Genomic DNA, 23,568 nt, shown 5'->3' on the forward strand with positions numbered 1-23,568 from the left:
TCTCGAGAGAACAGGGGGCAAGCAAACAAGCCCTTGGAGAGCACTCTGGGGCACAAAAGGAGGTGGCAGGCAGCAGACAGCACATACAGTTAGGTTGCAAATTGGTAGTCCGTCCTGCAGCCCAGCTGCAGCAGGTCAACACAACAAGGCAGTTAGTTGAAATGGTTGTTGCTCCTGACAGCACAGCAGTCCTCACGGCAATGAGCAGTTTGTAGTGCCAACAGTGTCTGGCTACCAGTCCCAAGAAGCGTCTAAAAACATGGGATCAGAGCTCCAGTACATATACTCAAAAATGTCTTTGATGAACGGGTGACTTCAAAGGAACCCTCAGAAGTGTGCAACAGTCCCTTGCAGCCCATTCCTGGCTCCAGACAAATCACTAGGGGGTAAATCAGCCCTTTGAGTGAGGACAGGACACAACCTATTCAAATGTAAGTGTGAACCATCTCTCTACCTGCCCAAGAAGACTATCAGCATGCAGATATATCCCCGGTCACACCCAGCCCCTCCCATTGGGAAAGCTTGGTTGTCATGACTCTTCCAAACATGATAGTTGCAGGGGTTTCCTCTGTGGTTGAGTGAGGGGGTCAAACGCTAACCTCAAAGAATAGTGTTCAAAGCACCTTCGAGGTCCAACTTCCTCAATGCAGAATGCTGAAGAGCCTTCTTTAGAGTACTCATGAGGCGTTCTACCAGACCATTGGCCTGGCGTCAAAGGGGAGTGCTTCTTTTGATTCTTTATATTGAGGTGATTTAGAAAGTTTTTGAATTCTTGACTATTAAAAGGTGGGTCGTTGTCAGATTTTAAGATTGCAGGTACAAGTCATGACGCAAAGATGCCATCTAGTTTTTGAATAACCCTGCTCATGTGTAGTGGATGAAAGGTCTTCTACCAATGGAAAATGGGAGTATTGATCAACAATAACTAGAAGATAATGTCCATTATCCAGAGGGCCATAAAAAAAATCAATAGCAATTCTCTCCCAAGCATGATGGGGCAATTCTGACATAATCAATGGTTGCTGACTAACTTGAGATGAAAGACAGTTGCATATGTGACAAGTCTTCAATTCTTTTTTGACCCTTTTGTCAAGATACGGAAACCAGACTCGATCACGGAGAGCTCTCTTAGTGGCAACTATTCCTCGATCTCCTTCTTGGGCAAATTCAACTACTTGTTGTCAGAGACTTTGGTGAATAACAATCTGTGTACCTTGTAGAATGAGGCCTTCCTGCGTTACTGAAAGTTCATCCCACATTTCTGAACTTCATATACTCGCTGCCATTAGTGAGAGGTCTAGAATACTGGTTCCACAACTTTTAATCTTGACATGCCACTACCTTGGCTTGTGGCAGTGGCAATTTGCTCTAAAGACATGGCAGTTGGTGTACTCGATTTCACAATAAATTGGATGTAATCCTCCACTGTCTTACATGGGGTACCAGGGCATAATCAGCCAGTTTCTGATCTTTCCCTGGACGATGAAGAATTGTTTAGTTGTAATTCTTGTGACCTCAAACCCCAGCGCTCAATTCGAGGAGGCACTTTTGCTGTGGGATTGCCAAATACCATCAACAATGCTTGGGGATCAGCCACTAATGTGAAGGGCTTTCCATACACAAACACATGGAAATTATTCACAAGCCCAAACCAGTGCCACACTTTCTTTCCCAGGGTGCGAGTAAGCACGTTCAGTTTGTGACTGGCTCTTATTGGCATGTACCACGATATGTCTCCAGGCATTTTGTGGTCCCTTGTGCTGTGCAAGGATTGTGCCTAACCCGACAGGGCTAGCATCAACTACAACTTCTGTATGGAGTTTGGGATCAAAGTCGAGCAATTCAATGGCGCTCTCAATGGCTTGTTTGATTTTTTTGGACGCTCTTCTCACACTCATGTGACCAATGAAAAGACACATACTTTTTGGTTAGTTCTGGTGCAATGACCTTAGCAAAGTCTTGTATGTATCTAGAACAGTAATTGACCGTTCCAAGAAATGACTGTCATAGAAATGCCTTGTGGGGGATTTGCAGTAGACAATGCTTGCACACTAGCTGGATCAGGTTTCATACCCCCATCACAAAAGACAAGGCTGAAGAATTTCAAGCTTTTCTTCTGGAATTCGCATTTGTCAGCATTCAGAGTTAAGGCTGCATCATTCAGCAAACGACATACTTGCATGATTGTTTTGTAATGCTCTTTCTGTGCAGCCCCAAAAAAACAATATATCACTACAGTTAAATGCATTTACTAGATGCCAAATGACGACTTGGAAAAGTTCTGCAGCAGAGGATATACCAAAACTCAATCGCTTGTAGCAAAACAAACCAATATACGTAGAAAAGGTTGCAACGTATCTGGATTTTTCTTCAAGTTCCAATTGGTAAGATCCTTTATTTAGGTTGAGTCGAGAGAAGAACTCTGCGCCATTCAATTGAGTTATCATATCAGCAATGTGCGGACTGTGAGGTTTCTCTCGCTCAGTTGTCTTGTTGGCCTGACGCATGTCAACACTTATGCATACAGCTCCTTCCCGGTCTCTTTTAGGCACTGTTACAATGGGAGAAAGCCATGGTGTCGGACCAATGGAGCATTCAATGATGTCATGTATAAGTAAAAAATGAAGTTCCTTTTCAACAGCTTCTTGCAAGAAATGTAACTCGTCTATGTTTTTGATGAAAATTCTCATTTATGTGTAACCTTACTTTCATTGTTTGAGTTTTCCCGACCCATGAAATAATGAAGGAAATTGACTTACAATTTCACGATGAGCGTTCATAGTGTAGTTCACTGATATCAGTTCCAAATAAGCAGCACTATGGAAACTCAGCAAACACTTGAAGCTGTTCCTTGAAGTACATGAATAGGCGCCTTCACCACAGTTTTCTTAAGTTTCATCGTGGCTACAAATTTTTTATTTGACTTTTGAAAGGTGTTAAGGCAGCCCATGAGTATACTTTAGTCTTTGAATTCATAAGTTGTGGTACCGGAGATAATTCGCGATAAATCTCCAGCGGCATAATATTTATCGACGCACAGCTGTCTTCATGTTGAATTGTCTTCATTTTGGATTTTTTCTCACATTCGACTAACCCCATATGGGCATGCCTTTTTGAAGTAAACATCAATATTGCACAATTGTCATGGTCCCTTTCATTGTAAACACACAGGGAGGAATTCTTTCTCGATGATTTAGACACGATTATCAACTTCATTTTGCGTTGATTTGCCTCAATTGGTGTGACCGCTTAGCCTTGTGGGAGTACGTCGAATGTCACTGATATAGCGTTTGGTCGGCCATTTTGTCTTCACGCTGCAACACACTTACTTTTATCTTCGCGTTGCAAGTCGACACGAAATGATTCGCTTTACCACAGTCTATGCATATCTGTCCAATGGCGGGACATTTACCTTCGTGTGGAAATGACAGTCCGTATCTGTAACACGTTTTGTTCTTCTGTGGAGACAGGACCTTGTGTCCCTCGGCCTTGTACCTTGGCTTACTTTTCGTGCTCATGACCGACGCACTTTGGGCACCTACGGCCTCCATGTCAGTCACTTGGCGATAAGTACGCTTGTCAGCGCAAGCAGCCTTGAGGACTTGATACAAGCTCAGTTTCCATCAGCATTCGTCGTTGAAATGCTTACGACAAACATCCATTGATCACTCTGAGGAGGGTAGCCTCCTCATCATAAATTAATTGAATTTACAGTGCTTTACCAAACATCCAGTGTTTCAACAAACTCATCAATGGTCTTACCTGGTCTCTGGATGAATATATATCTTTTATAATTCACATTTGGCACTGGCTTGAACTTGACATTAAAGGCCTATTGGATTTGATCATATGTCTTTTCACCTTCTTGTAAATTCTTTTTCATGGCTTCTTTCCTCCTTCACCGGATATGTTTCTCAAGATACTTTATACTCTTTTTCATCTATTGCTTCTATGAACTCTTCAAAAGTCTCTATCCATCCATCGATCGCCAATATTCGTTTTTTTTGCAATATCAAACACAGTTGGCGGAATTAAGAATGCTGAGCCGTACATACATTGGAGGACAGTAGTGGTCTCTCAGGCACTGCCTGTGGAACTTGATCAGACAGAGCTTCTCTAGCGCCTCGTGATGTGCTGGCTTCGAGGTCAGCCTTAATGACTTTTGGAGCTTGGATCTCACCCTGGCTCTCCATCGGAGCTCTGTATGTTATGGCTGTCTAAGGAGTTGCCCTGGGCACCTTATGCAGCAGCTTTGGTGGTGGGCCGCTTTGTCTGGGGAAACTCAGCAAACCCAACCCAACCCGCTTTCTGGGACTGCTCACCAGCATGTTGTGAGACAATGATTTGTTGATGGTTTAGAGAAGGAGATAAATCTTTGTACACTACAAGTACATGAAAGCTGATAACACTGTTCGATTTTGTGCTGAAATGTTTCTTCACAAACACCTGGTTAATCTCTGCTTCATAGCATATGAATTTCAGTGTAATATGTACTTCACTATTTCTGTGTGCTTTCCTTCTCCACCTTTAGTTTTCTTACTCCATATAGCGTAATCGTATTAATTTGCGTAATGGCCCCATATATTGAATTAGAAGCTGTTTTGTTCAGTTCCTGTCCAGCGACATGTAGACGTTCAGTGTCGCTGTCTTTATCTTTAAGCATTTTATTCAGGCTGGCATTGCACTGAGACTCCACCAGTGCCAGCATCGATTCTGCACTTCAACTGAGGCACATGTGGCACGCACGAGCAGCGTGCTTGACCACGGCAAACTCTCTGGAAGAGCGCTTTTAGTGTACGGGCTTCGTATCCCCTATCTTGTCACCAGTTATAGCTTCCTTCCAGCCCAGGTACTCACCAATAACCAAGCCACACATGGAGAGCAGTTGAACACATCTTGATTAGACTGCGTGTACGTCTGACCTCAACGTTCTACACCGGCCTTTAACTCATCTCTCCAGCGCTTACGTCTTTACCGATGATATACCTTGGAAGTCACTTATGAAGGATCGATGCTACTACTGCAAGAATAAGCTTGTTAGTTGCACTGAAGAAAACAGCTATTGAATTTGGTAGACATGGCCCTCTCTACATGGTCACCCCCAAACTGGTGCCTTCACCCTTCCTATTACTGCTGAATTTGTTTCTGTTGGCCTTAGGACACCCTCCTGTTCTACGCCACTGTGAACCCATGTGGTACCCTTTGTAAAAGCTCTCAGGAACAACTAGGCTACCCCACTGGTACTTCTTAGCTGCCCGCGGCCAGGACCAGGCCCTAGGCCACCGAGATGCCACTGGTCCTTGCCCATCCACAGAGTGGGGGTAGTTACCCATGACATATAGTACCCATTCTCCACTCTTCCCCTCATAAGGGCAGTTCAAGACTGCCACTGATCCTCCAGCCTAGGGTCCGCACCCTCAGGCTGACCAGAAGTCACGGACGAGGCTCTCCTCCCCTACCTCTCCTCCTAGGGTTCAGCACTCTCCTCCTTTGAGAGGCCCCCCCAGAACACAACTCTCCCACCAGTTCAGGACCTCTCTCCAGCAACTGGTCTCCAAACCTAGGGTCTAAACCCTCAGGTTGTACCGGGGTCAGAGGCAAGGGCTCCCTCCCTCTGCACCCACTTCCAGAGTTCTGCACCCTCCCAACTGGAGCGGTACCCCTGAAAGCCAAACTGGTCAAGACACTGGTTACAGATGTCCTTCTCTCCAGGTCAGACAGATCCTGAACCTGTCCTCCCAACCCAGGGACCAACCCCTGCGGTTGAACACTTGCCTGGTACGCCAGGACTTCTGGGGGCGCACACAGCCTCAACCCCATGAGGGTAACACATGACTCATGTGTCGTGTGAAAGTCTGCCTGGCGCAGATCTCCCGACCCCTGTTAATCTGACAGCATGCGAAGATCCCCCAGGACAGAAGTGGTGGCACCATTGCCATTCATCGGTGACTCAGCCCTTCTGGCTGGTCCCTGACCCACTGGTTCTTTCACTGGGGAACACATCCCCCTCTCACCCCTCAATCCGGACTTCTGCACCCTCCCAACTGAAGCGGTACTACCAGACACCAGAACCACTGGAGCTCCGTTTACAGATGCTCCAGGGTCTCCTAACACTAGGAGATCCCCCTCAAATGGATTTCTAGTACAGCCTAGGCCCTCAACCTGGTGTTCCCTTAGGGAACCCTCCAGGCTCTGACTGGGTTTCGGGCACCTGGGGACACACAGTCCCACACTCACTCCTACTCCACTGAGACAGGACGTGAGCCCCTACACCCCTCCCACTACACTGGGACCTAGCTGGGCTACACTGAACCTCTTCCCCCACACAGGACGGGAAGGCACCCAAGCCGCTACTTTTGGAATCACTCTCCAATGCTTTGGCAGAACTTCGGGCATTTACCCAGAAGTCTGCTTCCTGTGCAAGTTCCCAAGGATTAATGGACTCACACTCCAACAGGTGTTGGCACAACCCCGGCAAACAACAACTGCGCATGTGCTCTTTGATAACCTAATTGATCAGTCCCTCAAAATCATGCTCCGGGTTAAACGTCACCCAATCAACCAGTTCATCATAACATTCATCCGCAAACTCCCCCCAAGACTGGTGAGACAGTTTCTTACTGTCCCTGAACTTCAACCTGTACTCCTCTTCTTGGGAACAAGGTACCATACTTTGGGAACTGGGAATGGGACTTCCTGCACTGGACTCCATATTGCTGCCACCACTGGACCCCACCCTCACTGGTGAATCCAGAAAACCACAACTGCACTCAGGGGATAATCTACCCTCCAGAGCTAATTTCTCCCTGGCGAAAGCCCTCTCAGCCGCTGCCATCTTCTCCTGCACTAAGACCCTTTTGGTCTCAAGCTTTTTCTTCTCCACCCTCAGCTGTGCTATCTCCTTGGCATGCTCTAACCTGAGCTTCTCCAAAGCCATCTGATGCTCCCTTTCTTCCCTCTTATCTACCCACTCCTCTGGGGATAGGGAAAAGGATGAGGCACTGCCCCCACACTGGACCCAGCTAGGGACTCCCTATCTATGGGGTCCTCACTATCTACTAGTGTCCCGGTCCTGTCATTTTCTTCCTCCCCTTCAAACTCCACAGGGCCCCCTCAGACCCACCACCCTCTTGGCATGCGTCCAGGGTCCTCATCTCCTCATTGCGCACACATTCCCATTCACCCTTCTGCCATTGGATCAGGTTTTCCCAAACTTTTGATGTGGTGTCTCTCTCCTAACAGAATCCCACCAACTCCCACATACTGTATCTAGGCAGACCATAGAAATTAAAGGCAGGCCCCCTTTTTGAATCGTTTTGGCCACTACAAGTGTGGAAGGGTATGCTCAGACATGAGTCCCTTGCTCACTGCACCATCAGGATTCAAGCAAGCCGGGCCGAAGACAGCTGTAATGCCAGAAACCGGTCCCCGGAAGCTTGTTTCCTTTCCAGTAAAGAATTGGCTTGGTAGTTTGGTCTGCCCTGTTCCCATGATGCACTGGGCCAGGGACAGACTAATTGGCATATAGCCAGGTTCTGAACTGGGATGGTGCAGTGAGCTAAAAAACGGTGATAGATCAAGCCCTGATCTGTTGACTGGGTATGAGTGTTGCGATTAACTCAGATACTCTGTCCATCACCACCCCCTTTTTGAATCATTTTGGCCACTACAAGTGTGGAAGGGTATGCTCAGACATGAGTCCCTTGCTCACTGCACCATCAGGATTCAAGCAAGCCAGGGCGAAGACGGCTGTAATACCAGAAACCGGTCCCCGGAAGCTTGTTTCCTTTCCAGTAAAGAATTGGCTTGGTAGTTTGGTCTGCCCTGTTGCCATGATGCACTGGGCCAGGGACAGACTAATTTGCATATAGCCAGGTTCTGAACTGGGATGGTGCAGTGAGCTAAAAAACGGTGATGGATCAAGCCCTAATCTGTTGACTGGGTATGAGTGTTCTGATTAACTCAGATACTCTGTCCATCAGCACCCCCTTTTTGAATCATGTCACTGCAAGCCAGACATACAATTCAAATCAGACAGGCAGACACACAGCAATGCCAACTTCTAAAAGTATGTAACTGGGGGAGTTTACCTAAGCCTCTATTGTAAATTAAACAATGAATGTTTCTTGAGGATAAACATACATTTTTTTATTGGTCTATCCTGGCATTAAATTCTGCCAATTTCTTTCAACAAAATTTTTGATTTTTTTATATATATGTAGACTAGACAAAAATCGTCATCGACTTCATGTGTTGCCATATAACAACATTTTACACAAGTAGAAAAAATCATGAATATTTACAATGAAATAAACACATTAGTGAACATATAATACAATAGACAATTACAGTGTGCTCACAATTTCAATAAAACATGGAACTATTACTCATTATTGGAATCTCAGTACTCAATACAAGACCAACAGTTAGAAAGAAATCTTAGACAGTGTATCAACCCGATACAATATCAATCCGCTTATATGCAAGTCAGAAGGATATAAGCTAATTAGTATACATGAATCGCTGGCATTGAATGTCGTTGAAAGGAAAATGCCGACGCGTTTCGAGTCCTGTTCTATGATTCAAAGGACTCTCATCAGGGCAGTATGAGTCTGGTCCATGGGAAATGTTTACACAACAAAAAAAGAACAAAGGGGAATTTCAGCTGAAGGGTCCTCGATCCATTAACTATTTACAATGATTGCATCATGGTGCAGCCTACCTTGTTTATTCATATCCAAGGCTGCACTTGTTATGGAATGCGGTCTCTGCCGTGGGTACACGCTGCAATAGAGTGAGTTTTTTAGGAAATTGTTCTACGAACTAGTGCTCGATTAAGAGGGAGGGGGGAAGGCGAGTCTTTACCTTTAGTCATTTTGTTCCAGCGGCGTGTGTGCCGTCGTGCTGGAATTTGGATCTCTTAGTTGGGATCACATTTCTGTAAAAAATATATATGAACATGCATTGGAGATGTTGTTTGTATTAGGTCGATTGTAAGTTTATGGTAAGTTAAGAACTCACTCGTGTCTCGACCCTCGAGATGCGGAATTAACTGCCGCTCCTTTGGCTCGAATGGGATTTTGTTCTGTAGAAACAGAAATTTGAAACGAAGGCGTGTAAGGAACTCTTCACATTTCTTGCATGGATAAGCTACTTAAATCTATCCTTTGTATATTCGAGCATACCTGAGTTATCACAATTGGAAGCGTGTCTCATTCACACACGGACGCGGAGTAGATCTGCTTGCGATGATTCCGATCGTCACAGCAAGTTTGAAAGACGATCATGTGATATTCATGTAGCCTATCAGAGCGGTTGAGACCAAAAAGACCTGAGTGGTGTCTTATGGGACTGGTAGTTGTGCCCAGCTGGTGTTGTTGTTTAGAGTTCTCATGCTCTGTTAATTTCACTTAGGCAGTTGAGACCTTTATTCACACTATCGAATTTCATGATGAGATAAGCCTCTTTTTGAAGTAGAGCTGTTTCCACATTAGTATGATGTTTTGGGTCAATCCAAAACAATATAGTCCATTTGAAATCATTTTCATTATGATTACTGTTCACGAAGTGCTCCACCATTGGTGCAGTTAGAACCTTTTTCTTTACTCGTGAACGTTGTTGTGTGATCCTGGTATTGATGGCCTGAGTTGTCTTCCCAATGTACACTCTATTGCACGTGCATACCACAGCGTAGACCACATTCTTGGTTCTACAATTTGTAAATACATCATGTTTCCATGTAACACCATCATGGGAAAAAACATTTCCTTCCAATGTCGCTGCACAAGAAACGCAATTACCACATTTACGGTGCCCACATATAGGTTTTAAATTCCACTGTGTAATGAGATCACTTTTCTGCTTTGGAATATAGCTGTCTGCTTTTATGAGTTGTTGTCCTATGCTTGTGTTTTTCCGCATGGCGAAAATCGGTTTTTGGAAAGGAGGTTCTATGGTTTCCAACAAATGCCAATTACTGAGAATGATGCGCTTGAATTGGTTTGTATGCTGACCGAAGGTCGTCACACAGACCAATTTGTCAAGCTGTTCCTTCTTTTTCACTTGTAGAAGAGTCTCCCTGGGGATGAATCTAGCTCTTTTTTTAGAGTGAGTGAGCAATTTTTTTGGGTAACCTCTTTTCGCCATTTCATTGCAGAATGATGTAGCGTGAATCTCAAAATCAGAAGTATTTGTGCAATTACGCCTTATCCTTAACAGTTGCCCATAGGGCAGATTTTCTTTTAGACATTGTGGATGTGAGCTCGTGTAGTGCAGAATTGTATTCATGTCTGTTTCTTTTTTATGTATAGTTGTAGATAGCATTCCATCGCAACTGTCTACTGTGACGTCTAGGAAAGTCATTTTCTGTGGGCTGGAGTTCAGGGTGAATTTTATGTCATTATGGCGGGAATTTAACCATGCATGGAACTGATCGAGCTCAGTCTGGCTCCCCTGCCACAGGAGCCAGACGTCGTCGATGTATCGTAACCATTGGTTTATGTGGCCAAAAAATGGATTATTCTTGTAAATGAATCGTTCTTCATATTGGGCCATATAGAGCACTGCGGGCTCCGGCGCATAAGGACAGCCCATGGCCGTCCCTTTGATTTGTATGAAGAAATAGTTTTCAAATTTGAAGTAATTGCTCCGTAAGGTGATTTCTGCCAGTGATACAATAAATGAAGTCGGTACCTGGTGGGGTCTGTCACGCTGGTCAAGATATACTTCTATAACCTCAAGTGCCTCGTCTTGAGGAATTTGGGTGTATAGTGAGGCGACATCCAATGTGACCATCAATTGTGTTTCTTTATCAAATGTTTGCCCCTCTACTTTGGTGATGAAATCCGTCGTGTCACGGAGATACGACTTCACTTGCACTATGAAAGGTTTTAAAAAGAAATCAATGTACTTGGACACTGGCTCTAGTGCAGAGTCGCAGCCCGAAACAATGGGTCTGTCTGGGGGTAACTGTTCATTTTTGTGAATCTTTGGTAAAAAATAAAGAACTGGCGTTCTTGGCAATTTCTTATTGAGGTATTCAAACTCCTTTAGACCCAAAAAACCTTCATCTAGCCCTGTTCTGGAGATTCTAGCAATTTTATCTTGAATTGCGTGTACGGGGTCCTCTTTTGACGGCCTATACCACTCGCAGTTGTTGACATGTGACTGCCCCTCGGTAAGGTACATGGAGCGGGGCCACAGCACCACTGCCCCACCCTTATCAGCCTGTTTTATTATGATGGATGTGTCTGATTTGAGATCACGAATTGCTGTGGTCATGCCCTTACTGATATTGTTTTTCATGAAGCTTTTAGTTTTTTCCAATTTAGTGAGAGATGATAGGACCGCTTGCTCGAAAGCAATGATTTGCTTTGGAATGTTTTGTGTGGGGGTAAACCTCGATTTTACTCTCAGACCAGTGATTTCTTGGCTCTCTGCGCCGCCATGGCATTCGCTCCCACCACCACCCCTCCACCCTCTCCCATGCACGCCCTCATCTACTAGCTGAACCTTCTACTCCCAAGCCCACTTGCACTGCCCCCACCTCTACCTCCCCTACAGCCTCTCTGATCCCCAGACACACTGAGCTTCTGTTTAGATACCAAAACTACTTGCCCCCTCTGCATGGCACACCTCCACTGCCCAGCTTGACTTATCTATCCCACCGGAATCCTCTCAGTCCTCCAACCACAGCAGGCTGGATACTACATTAGCCCAGGAGCGGCCTGTGCAGGTAAGAGCAGTGGGGGGCAGGGGGAACGCGAGAGATGACGACAAGGGAAAATTACATAAATCAATCCCCCCTCTTTGTCGTCTATTGAATCCCCCCATCCGGCCCCACCGCTCCCCCTCACCGAGTGAGAGAGAAAGAAAGAGAAACAGAGAAACAGAGAAAGAGTGACAGAGAGAGAGAAGGAGAGAGAGAGAGAGACAAAGATAGAGAGAAAGAGAGAAGGATAGAAAGAAAGAGAAACAGAGAAAGAGAGGGAGAGAGAGAGAGAGACACCATGGTTTAAGTGAGTATTTGGATTCAAATACAGCCCTCTGTTCGTCCTTTGCATGGTATGGCCGTAGCAGTTGATCTCTATGTATTTCCTGTGCTCTGTCAATGGCCTGATGCAACGTGGTTTCAGGATACCCTGTGTCTTTGAATTTTTGAATGGTGGTAATTTTCTGTTGTTCATAGATTTCTTGAGAGGAGGCGATTCGCTAGATTCGAAGTAATTGGGAAAACGGTAAATGTTTTTTGAGTGATGGAGGATGGAAACTGTGAAAATGAAGGAGGTTGTTTCTGTCGGTTGGTTTCTGGTATACGCTGGTTTGTAATATGCCCTGGTTGTTGGTGACCAGGACATCCAAGAAAGATAGCTGTGTGTCACTGATGTTGGATGTAAATTGAATTCGGTCATTGACATTGTTGAGATTTTGAATTGCTGTTTGTAACTCGACGGTTGATCCCTTCCATAAGATGAAAATGTCGTCGATTTAACGTTTATATAGGATGAGGTTGTCTTGCCACTCCGTGTTGCTTAGTATATGTTCAGTTTCAAATTGGTGCATGAAAATATTGGCGTACGATGGGGCCGCACAATTTCCCATGGATGTACCTGAACATTGAGCGTAGAATTGATTTTCCCATTGAAAGTAGCTGTGAAACAGCGTGAGGTGCATCAGTTCCATCAGTAATAATTTCAGGTTTTCCTCCTTATCGCTGTTAAGCAGTGCATTCTCAATCGCTGTTAGACCCAGATTGTGAGGGATGGAGGTGTATAATGCCTTGACATCAATGGTGCTTAAGATCATATTGGTGGTGAATGATGTTTTATGTTCTTCCAGAATGTTCAAAAACTGAGTGGTATCTCTAATGTAGGTGGGTATCTTTTGGACTAATGGTTGTAAGTGCTTATAGATGAATTTGCCCACCGGTTCATGGATGGAATTGATGGTAGACACGATTGGACGGAATGGAGGAGTGGTTGGATGTTTGTGGATTTTAGGGATCATATAAATATATGGAATGGATGGGTTTTGTTTCACCAAGAATTCTTTGTCCTTGCTGGTAATGACGCCTGTGTCGATGGCGGTGTCGATGATTTTGGTTAGGCTTTTAACGAATTCCTTGGTCGGATCGTTCTCCAATCGCATGTAAGTATCCTTGTCATTGATGTGTTCCATGACATTTTTCTCGTAAAACTCGGTGCCCATGATTATTAGGGCGCCGCCATTGTCTGCTTGGCGTATCGTGATGTCTTTATTGTTCGCTAGGGTTTGAATTGCCTGTCTCTCTTTTTGTGTCATGTTGGTGTTTTTGTTTCTTGTAGATTTGAAGATCTTGATGATATCCTGGCCTACTACTGTTTCAAATGCATCGAGGATAAAGTTTCACGCTCAAAAAACGCGGTCACCGTAGCAACAGCCCTTATGACTGCTTTTCCGCCTATCGGAAAGGATTACGCATTTCTCTGGTCACATGTCCGAGCGCTGTCCCAATCAGAATCCAACACTCATGTCGGAGTCACTTACATTACAGCGTCGGCCGTTCAACACTCCGTCTTCACACATTCGTGCGGAGAGGATTAAACGCCACATCGTCAAGAACCCGCGGTAAGCACCAAAGCCGTTCCACGCGTTAAAACACACGACCGCTGCGATCAGGTTATTTCATTGTATTAGTCTTATCACGATTTTACATCTTTTATAGACTCCATCTACGCTCTACATACGGCATTGAACGTATGCTTACGCAACAGCAACAGGTCAGACCCAAGGGATTCACTTGGTCTACTCCATATGCATACGCATGAGTCACATTTTTTTGACAATCACAGCGTATAACATTCACACACACCTGGGTGTATCTAGCCGGGATAACTATGTTCTCATTCTGCACTCTTTCAGTGAACTGGCTACCTTTTCCCTCCTTCAATTTCCTTCATTCTAACATTTCCTCATTTGTTTCTTTCCACCGAGATTCATTTGTTAACTAAAATCCAACCCGATATTCGTTTTTTGCATGATAAAATCGATAAACATGATTTAATGCATGATGTTAATTTGCAATTATAAGCATATGTACTTGTACATATTAAATGTGTGCCTCACTTGGTTGGTTTCAGAATTAAGTTCCCTGACGAAGGGCGAACGCCCGAAATGCATTGGGCTGACAAGAGAGAATAAATTATGAATGAATAATGTGGAATAAGAAAAATATTGAAAAGCTAAGAAAAAGAATAAAAAGATTACACAAGAATTAATTTCAAGACATTTTTATTAAAGCAATTAAAGAACGCGTTCTTCCAAGTGCACTGAAGGGACGCTGCTCCTGAGGGAAACAGCGCTTATCACGCAATTCTCCAACCCTCAGCACAGGGGGTTTTACTTCTATGCACCACCCAACTTATGAACTGATTCCATCTTCATTTAACTCGTGTGCGATTTCCACACCCCATTTCCTGGATATGATATTCAGGAAGCATCAGTGGGAATACATTCCACCCATTCCTTACCATTGGATTTGTGGTTTGTAATTCACATCCGTCCCTCCCGCTGCCCAAACCTTGTTTACTGTATTCTTCCACAAACACGCTTTCTTTAAAAAGGCCTTTAAATCTTGTTTTTATCTGGTCACATTTGCTGTGCATTCAAAGACAGAGGTCAAATGTCAAGCTCTCTCTCTTTGAGAAAGCTTGGTGTTTACTTTTCTTCCAATGACTTCAAAATGAGAGAATGTATGTGACAATTCTGCTGAGTATCCACACAAGTGGAGAAGGTGTAAGATTTCTTTACTAGCACACAACAAAAAACAAGCACTGGCAAAGCCAATTGGTCTTGCCTTGCAAACCTACTGACTTTGCAAATTACTTTTAGCAGTGTCCCACACCATCAGTTGAAAAAGAACTATCCTACTGCATTTTGCCGGGTTACAAAGATTGACACGTAGTTACTGAGGCCTACCATTTGAATTTCAATCAAATGTGGTGGATATGATTAATGAAAATAGAATGCCGGGAACAGAGAGTTATTACTGTGCCATCAATAAGCTCCTTAGGTGCTGCACCTAAAAATGCTGATATTACATTTTTTTTCAGAACGCCGGGAAAGGGGACTAGTAGTCTGATAAGAAGCTACAAATGGTTGCTCTCTGTTGCAGGGAATCCCAGCCCACAATCAGAGCCTGAGAAGTCCCTCCCCAAGGTGAGTAGGTTATTTTTTAAAAGTAGTTTGGCCTCGTCGCCGGTATTGGATTATTTTCCTCAAGATACCACTAGCAAAGTGCCCAATAATTCCAAATCAGCCTACGGGCTTGCTGTCTTTCACAGTATTGGGTGTAAATGCCTGAGATGTCCTGATGGGTTTCTGCTTCAATATGGCCACCACGCAGGCATGAATGTAAATTTTCAGCCCTCACACACCTTCTTCACAGCAGGCACCAGGTGTGTGTGGGGGGATCTCCCCGCACTCAGGTGTGTTATTTATTTATTAATTAAGTGTTTTATATAGCGCAAACGTGACCCAACTGGGTATCAGAGTGCTTCACAATTCTATAGGACTGTACTTCTGACATTTGGTTTGATTAGTCCATTAAACAAACTACCAAGTATATATATTCAATTTTAAGTGGAAAGCATTTCTACTTTACAAATAATACATGTCCTAAACATTACTAGAGATCAACATGCATTACAATAGTATGTGTCCTAAATATTACAACATGTGACATTTTAGAAATACATGTACTAAGAATACCTCATATCATTTAGTACAGTGGATTGTACGCAGCAAGCAACTGTTTACAGAATATATAGCTGTTATCCTATACTGCTTTCGGCCCGGACACGTTGTACAGATGGGGCAGGGTCGCGTCATGATGCTGCTGGTGGGAGCTGCCAGAAGATGCTTCAATGGCATGGCCCTCTGTATATGCCAATGTCCCCTCCACCCCAAGCCGTCCTTCCAGTACCTTAGGTGCCAACTTTACAGTCGACAGTGAAGTTTCTGGTCGGAAGCAGTAGACATGAGCACTTTAGTTGAAACGGCTGCTACCATTATGCGAAGGGGAGGTGGTGAAGGCAAGAAAATGAAGTAATTTGCTTTTGTAAATAACAAGCAAGGAGAGGCAATCAGCGATGAGTGAGATGGTGAGGAACTGGCTCTCTTACTTTGAAGTCAGAGAAAGAACAGGCTGTTTAGGGGAAACATCGTCTGACATTTGAACTCGGTCTGTGAATGAACAGCAAATGTGACGAGATATGAACAAGAATTACAGCCGTTTACAAAAAAGCTTGGAGCGAGTGAAAAATGTGCTCATGTGAAGTGCTCTTAGACAAAGAAAAAAGAAAAAGTGCCTAAAGCAGTTGATAATATGGGACCATTGCAAGTATACAAGTAACGGGACGGTTCTCCGTGGGAGGGAACAATCTACAAAAAGGAGGGACAAGTAGGAAAGATTAGCCATTTGGAAGCAAGGCTGTTTAAAGGAGATTCGAAGAAACAAATAAAAAGTAATGGGTGTGCAGTAAGCCCACAAAGTTAAGCGCTGTTGCGGCAAGACCTAAAATAAAGAACTGTGCGGATGTTTCAGAATATATCAGAATTAGTATAAATGAAGCACATTTGTTTTGTATTACTGAAGTGTGGAGAAAAATATTTGAATAAGATTGAAACACATTAATACACTAAGGGATGACATTTGCAAACATTATCATTTATGCGCAGTAAAACCATATTTCGGTGTAAATGTAGTGATCATTTCAATTGAGAATGTGTTGTCTGTAATGGCAGGGCGCTACCACACCAAGTATACTCCACACTACGCCACTCAACTCCACACCACTCCACTCCAATCTATGCCACTCACCCCATGAAACAACACTCCACAACCCCTCTACTCCACACCACTTACCCCACACCAATCCACCCCACTCCACTCAAATCCACCCCACTTCACTCAAAAGTACCCCAGTCCATCCCACTCCAATTCACCCCATTCCAATCTATCCAGTACCAATTTACTCACCGCAATCTACCCCACTCTAACTCAATCTACCCCATCCCGCTCAAAACTACCCCACTCCACTCATATTTACCCCACTCTGCTCCAATATACCCCAGTCTACCCCACTCAACTTCAATCTACCCCAACTCTAATCTACTCCAATCTAACTGACTTCACCCCAATCTACCTCACTCTACTTCAGTCCAATTTACCCCACTCCATTTCAATGTATCCAACTGCAATCTATTCAACTCATCTACACTCCTACCACACTCTACCCACTCCAAACTACCAGAATCTACCCACTCCAAACTACCACAATCTATCCAACTCCAATCTACCATAATCTACTGCACTCCACTGTAATCTACCCCACTCCACCCAATCTATCCCTCCCCACTTCATCCAATCTACCCCACTCCACTCCATCCTAATCTACCCCACAAAACTCCACTCCAATCTAACCAATTCTACTCCACCCAACTCTACCCAAACCTTCCTCATTCCAGTCGAATCTAACCCACTCCACCCTACTCCAATCTACCCTACACCACTCCATCCCAAACTTACCTATCCCAATCTACCCCATCCAATCTACCCCACTCAAATCTACTCCCATCAATTCCACCACACTCTACCCCACCCAAACCCAATCTACCCTAAACCATTCTATATAACTCCACTCCATTCTAATCCAGTCAAATGTACCGCAATCCAAACTACCCCAATATACTGCACTCTAATCTACTCCACTCCAGTCTTCTCCACTCTACTCCAATCTACCTCATTCCACCCCACTCTTTCCCAATCTATCCCACTCCAATCCACCCCGATCCATCCTACTCCACCTCAATCTACTCCACTCCACCCAAATCTACCTCAATTCAATCTACCCCACTTGACTCCAATCTACCCCATTCCACTCTACCCCAATCTATCCCCCTTCTATCTACCCCACCAACCTCATGCCACTAACTTTTAGCCATGTCGAACAGCAGTCACACTGGTGTACATAATGGATAAAACTAGTTGCCAAAGCCAATAGCTTTCGGATAGGAAACACCTATTTGTTTTGACAATGCTTGTTTTCAGTGGGTGTTTTTTTCATCATATTCACACAGAACAGCCTACAGCCAACTCCAAGCAGGCACAGGTGTTCAACGGTGCCTGGGCACAGCAGGGGATTCCCTAAAGGGCCTGGCTTATGTTTCTTTATTTTTTATTTTTAAGGGTTCCCGGACACTTTCTTGGGGTTCTCGGACCCTTGCAAACTTGTGTATCCTTATTGGATATCGATAGGGTTTCAGACCGAGCAGCAGGTCTCCGAACATCACAAATGTCCACCAGGGTACAAGGCCAATTACTGTGCCTGCGCAGACACCTGCCTAAGGTTTGCGGACCTCAAGGGTCATGATGTGGAATCCAACCTCTGTTCAAAATCAGCAATTTCTTTCTACATTTTAACTTTAGGGAGCCCCTGTGCCAGGCAGAGACAGGACGGCACCACAGCTCTTTATGGCTTCTTTAGTATTTTTACAGAATGCGGGGAACAAGTCTCTTCATCATGTAATGGTTCAAGATGTAGCCAGCCAATCAGGGAGCTTCAGGTCCGCAGACCCAACTTTGGGTTTACGTATCCGAAATGGATGGGCGAAAAAGCTTCCTCATCCAATTGGATCCAATATATTTTTACATTTGGGTCTGCGAGTTCAGATGCACGGACCATTCATGGGCTAAAGGTCCCGCTAGCTCTTTCTTAAATGACTAGTGGCTTAATTTGAGGACCACAAAAAAACACTGCATGAAACTAGCCATGCCAATCCCAAATAGTTTTGTGCAGATTCATTGAACTGTACCAAAGTTATTATATGTGTGTATATATATAATTATATTACATGGGATTCTGTAATCCCTGTATAAATGGCAGCCTCTAATTTCTTTATAATCAGGAATTTGTGATGCACCAAGTCAGTGATTATGAAGAAAAGACGTCAGAACTCAGCTTTTATAAGTTATTACAGTCGAGTTCTGAGGGCACAATGTCTGCTGCCAGCGCCAGCAGCTGATGTGAAAAGAAGGTCAAGTCACGAAGCATAATTGAAGCAGCTGTTTAAAGCAACAAACAGAACTTTGCTTTTATTACTTCTGCTGTATGTTACTAGCTTACTATGAGAAGCAGAGGGAATATGTTTATTAGTTTCCTTAGATAAAGAAAGGGTGGAATCTTTCTGCATGTTTCTACACGTTCCGAGCTACTGCAGCTTTTTTTTTTTTCAATGGACATTTATTGAACTGTTTCTAACATCTTTTTGCAACAAATATCTAACAGTTTTTATTTTTACTTTTGCACAAGAGGTTTTAAGTTCATTCTTCATGTTTGCTGCATATATAGGAGCTACGGACCAAGGTTTGAGGGAAAGGTGATGGTGTGACCATGTATTATACGGGATAAAGTACCACCTGGTGCATATAATAAGATTATTTCAAGTCACGTCAGAGTTCCAAAAACCTTTGTGTATCTGTCTATCACGAGGTGGTGTGCACTCCTGGAGAACTCTGCAGTGACAACAACATCCCTGGTCAGCCCTGCTGTTGAGGCTGGGGGTCAGTATCGCTCAGTGGGTTCATTCCAAACCATAATCCTCCCTTCAGAGACTTTCAAAAATCTGACCATACGCATTTTGAAGAGGTTACATGTGTTAGTATGCACTCCGAGAGACCATTTATAGTGAAACACATACCTGGGGTAGCTTCGAACAGCAATAAATGTGATTTTGTATTTCCTCTCTCCATTGAGTCTTCATCTGCAGTATTTGTATCCAGTCCTAGGAATGATGAAGGCACACACTGACCCCGCTCATCAGGACAGAGCAGTTCTGCCTTGCAGTTCTGATGTTGATGCTGTGATTCAGGGTGCAGTGGTTCGAGTATGTAGTTCTGATCTGAACCCTCTGCATCAGTACAGGGAGGTTCTAGCTTGTACTTCTGATCTGAACGGTGTGCATCTGTACAGGCCGGTTCTAGATTGTCATTTTTATCTGGTTCCTGTGCTTCAGGAAGCACTGACTCTAGCTCTCGGTCCTGTGCTGCAGTGTGCAGTGGTTCTAGCTTGTACTTCTGATCTGAACCATGTGCATCAGTATAGGCCGGGTCTAGATTGTCATGTTTGTCTGGTTCCAGTGCTTCAGGGCGCATAGATTCCAGCTCATAGTTCACGATTGGATCCTGCGCAAAAGGAAGTTCCTGCTTCAAGCATAGGTGTTGCTGTAGGCACTGGGTTTGTTGTGACCCCAAATCATCAAAGGACAACAGCCCAGACTCTAAGTGTTCATCTGATGACTTCCCATCAGGTGACACGGGTTGTAGGCACTGGTTCTCCTGGCGATCTTGGAAATCAGAACACATCAATTCTTCCTCCAAGGGATCATCAGGTCCATTCCCATCTGGTAGAGCGGGTTGTGTACAGTGGTTTTGCTGTAGTTCGTGTCCATCAGGAAATAGTGGGTGTGGGCAGAGGTTCTGTTGCTGGTCCCAGCTATTTTCACACAATGGAGATGGTTCTTGCTTCAGGGGCTCATCTGGCTCCAACTCTTCTGGGAACGCCGTCTGTATGCTCTGTTCTTGCTCTGGTCTCTGCCCATCAACAAATTCCGAGTGAAGACACAGCTTTGCCTCCTGTGATCTGCATGGAGGATCTGTCTGAGGGCACTGGGATAGAGGACAATCCTGCTGTTCTCCATTTCTATCTGGAAACCCAGGCTGCATGCACTGGTCCTGCTGTGGGTGATGTCGATCAGGAAACATTGGCTGTAGACAAAGGTTTGGCTCCTCTGGACGCACTTGAACCTCAGTTGGCGAGGAGAGCGTACACTCCTGCTTTGGTGCATGCCAATCAGAGAACACCGGCTGAAAACACAAGCTTGGTTCCCCTGGCCTGTCCAGTTGAGGGGTCGCACAATCTCTAATGCTCGCCGGACAGACCATCTCCAAAGACACTGCACCATTATCTAGATAACCTTGATCCTTTTCTATCCAGATTTTCTTAATCAGCCCAGCGACTCTAGAAGGTATGTCCTCCACAGTATTCATCAAGTTATGCAGTTTTGCTTCCAACTCCTCCAGCATGGATAGAAGGATAATGTGGGGCAGGTTCTCCGAAAGCGGTTCCAACTCATTGTCCCTCTGAGTATCTTTTCGAGATCTTGAAGCTGAGACGTCATGAAGAAGTAAAGATGGGACTGTGGCTCTTACGGATTCACGTGAACACTGCGCTGTCACTTTCTTTCCTGGAGCCCGTCTTCTCCCCATTCCGGTAAATTGATGTTCAAGTCTCAAGTGTCTGCAGAGGAGAGGAAAAGAGAAAAGACAACACGTTATCACAGGACAGTTGGGTCAAAATACTCCTTCCTGTCTCACCAACCCCAGTGTGATCAGAGAACATCGCTCATTTCTAAAACCAGAAAAAAATGAATCATTAAAATGTCACAATACCCGCAACTTAGTTCATATATTATGAAAGGCAAGGATTTGAAATGTGTTTCCAACACTATGTCTGTTCCTTGGTCTGCTCAAATTGTACACTGTGCAACCACAAAAAAAGAGAATATTCTAACTGCCTTGCAGCAATGAAAGGTTTATAGCACCCTAGCAGACCAGAGTGCACTATCATTCTCACTTGCACTGTACAGCTCTCTTTTGCAATATTCACTTCAGTGACTGAAGCACGCGCCAACATACCAAACCTCTACAGGATCTACAAAACGCTTGTTATGTCACTGCATATATAGAGAGCATGTTCAACCTGGGGTTTCTTACCACTGAATCAGAAATACATTAAAGAGGAGATAACAAATCAGACCAGGGAAGAATCTAGTCTGAATAGGCTTGTGGGTTGTCAGCTTTCTGGATGAAAGGAGCATGTACCAAAGCTGTGTCCACCTGATCTGATCCTCTGTAATTTTGGAATAGAAAGTAAACTCAAGCAAGGAGATCTCTGCTTTTGTTCGGGTGTATGCATTTCCACCTGGTTTGCAATGAAGTGAGGGGCTTGACCTCTCACCCCTTTAGGGCTGAGGCAGAGGTCTTAGAGGGGATTTGTTATTTCAATATAGGTGTGGCGCGTGCCCACCTCTGAAGATGATGTAGTACACAAGCTGCGTCGCAGTGAATTACTTGTAGTCCATGAATGGTGATATTGAGTATTCTTACATATACACGGTTGGCATTATGCGATCTAAATAGGACTACAGCCACCACTATTGACAAATACTAAATCTGGAGTGTTTAAGGATTACTCTATGTATAGGTTTTATACTGGAATGGTGTGTTTCCAGTACGAATCCTATGCTTGACAGCACACACACATCTGGCCTATGGTGTAAAGGTTTTGTGTGGCACTAGGTAGACTGTGTACTAGTGCAGGGGTAGTGAGCAGCAGCGTGCTGTATTTCATAAATCTGGCTCAGCGCTGCTTTCTCCCCCTTGCACATCAAAGTGCTGCACCTAACTCTTGAACTATGCTGCACTTAAAAATAATAAATCTGCCCCGTAGTGTGCATGCGTGGTCTGCCCAGCCTCAACCCTCACATTCTCTTGTGCACGCATGGTCTGCCCGGATTTAACCCTCACATTCTCCTGTGCATGTTTGGTCTGCCCAGCCTCAACCCTCACATTCTCTTGTGCACGCGTGGTCTGCCCGGATTTAACCCTCACATTCTCCTGTGCATGTTTGGTCTGCTCAGCCTCAACCCTCACATTCTCTTGTGCATGCTTGGTCTGCCCAGCCTCAACCCTCACATTCTCTTGTGCATGCTTGTTCTGCCCAGCCTCAACCCTCACATTCAACTGTGTATGCGTGGTCTGCCCAGCCTCAACCCTCACATTCTCTTGTGCATGCTTGATCTGTGCAGTCTCAACCCTCACATTCAACTGTGTATGCGTGGTCTACCCAGCCTCACCTCAGAGTTGAGTTCTGTGTGATTATAAGATGAACCACGTCATCTGTAATTCTACGCGCTTGGTCACCAGCACTAATGATTGAATGTGTTTTACACCAAGCGCGTAGAATTACAGATGACGTGGTTTATCTTATAATCACAGTGAACGTTCGCCAGCACTTATTTGGTTGGAAATGACAAGGTGGCGCACATGACGATGCAGAATAATGCTTTTCGCAAAAGCACGTAAAATAAATCAAGAAAAATGTTTAGGTTAACAGCAATGACGTAATGTTTAATTTACATACTGCATGATGATTTTTATGCAATGTCTCACGATGTATCTCCCAACATTGACTAAACAAGTCTGTTTTTCCAGCTCCGAGGACGGTCAAACACCTTGAATCTGTTGTCACTGTCTATTACGTAGAGGTGTGTCACATGATATTGTATAAACACTGTGATTTGCATTGCACTCGTACTCGTGAACCAGGAGGTTTCCTCCGAAATGAGCAGAGTGACTTGGCTTAAAATAAAAACACGCTGAAAAGGAACACTTGTGGCCCCGGCATCGTTTGTGGGATACCGGCGAAACGATTGTTGAGATTTGGGGTTCGCGACCCCGCCAAGGCCCGC

General features: G+C 44.5%; 1 protein-coding gene across 1 annotated transcript in view; it reads right to left on the minus strand.

Annotated features, from left to right (window-relative positions):
• The window catches only part of LOC144758667 (uncharacterized), a 68,502-nt gene extending 47,172 nt beyond the window's left edge, over window positions 1-21,330 (minus strand). Inside the window, exon 1 of the mRNA XM_078646441.1 lies at window positions 19,738-21,330. Coding sequence (XP_078502567.1) covers window positions 19,738-21,304 — 1,567 coding nt within the window. The 5' untranslated portion in view covers window positions 21,305-21,330. The remainder of the gene's footprint in view (window positions 1-19,737) is intronic.
• Window positions 21,331-23,568: the final 2,238 nt, after the last annotated feature.

This window comes from Lissotriton helveticus, chromosome 1_1, assembly GCF_964261635.1.
Source record: "Lissotriton helveticus chromosome 1_1, aLisHel1.1, whole genome shotgun sequence".
Classification (NCBI taxonomy): Eukaryota; Metazoa; Chordata; class Amphibia; order Caudata; family Salamandridae; genus Lissotriton; species Lissotriton helveticus.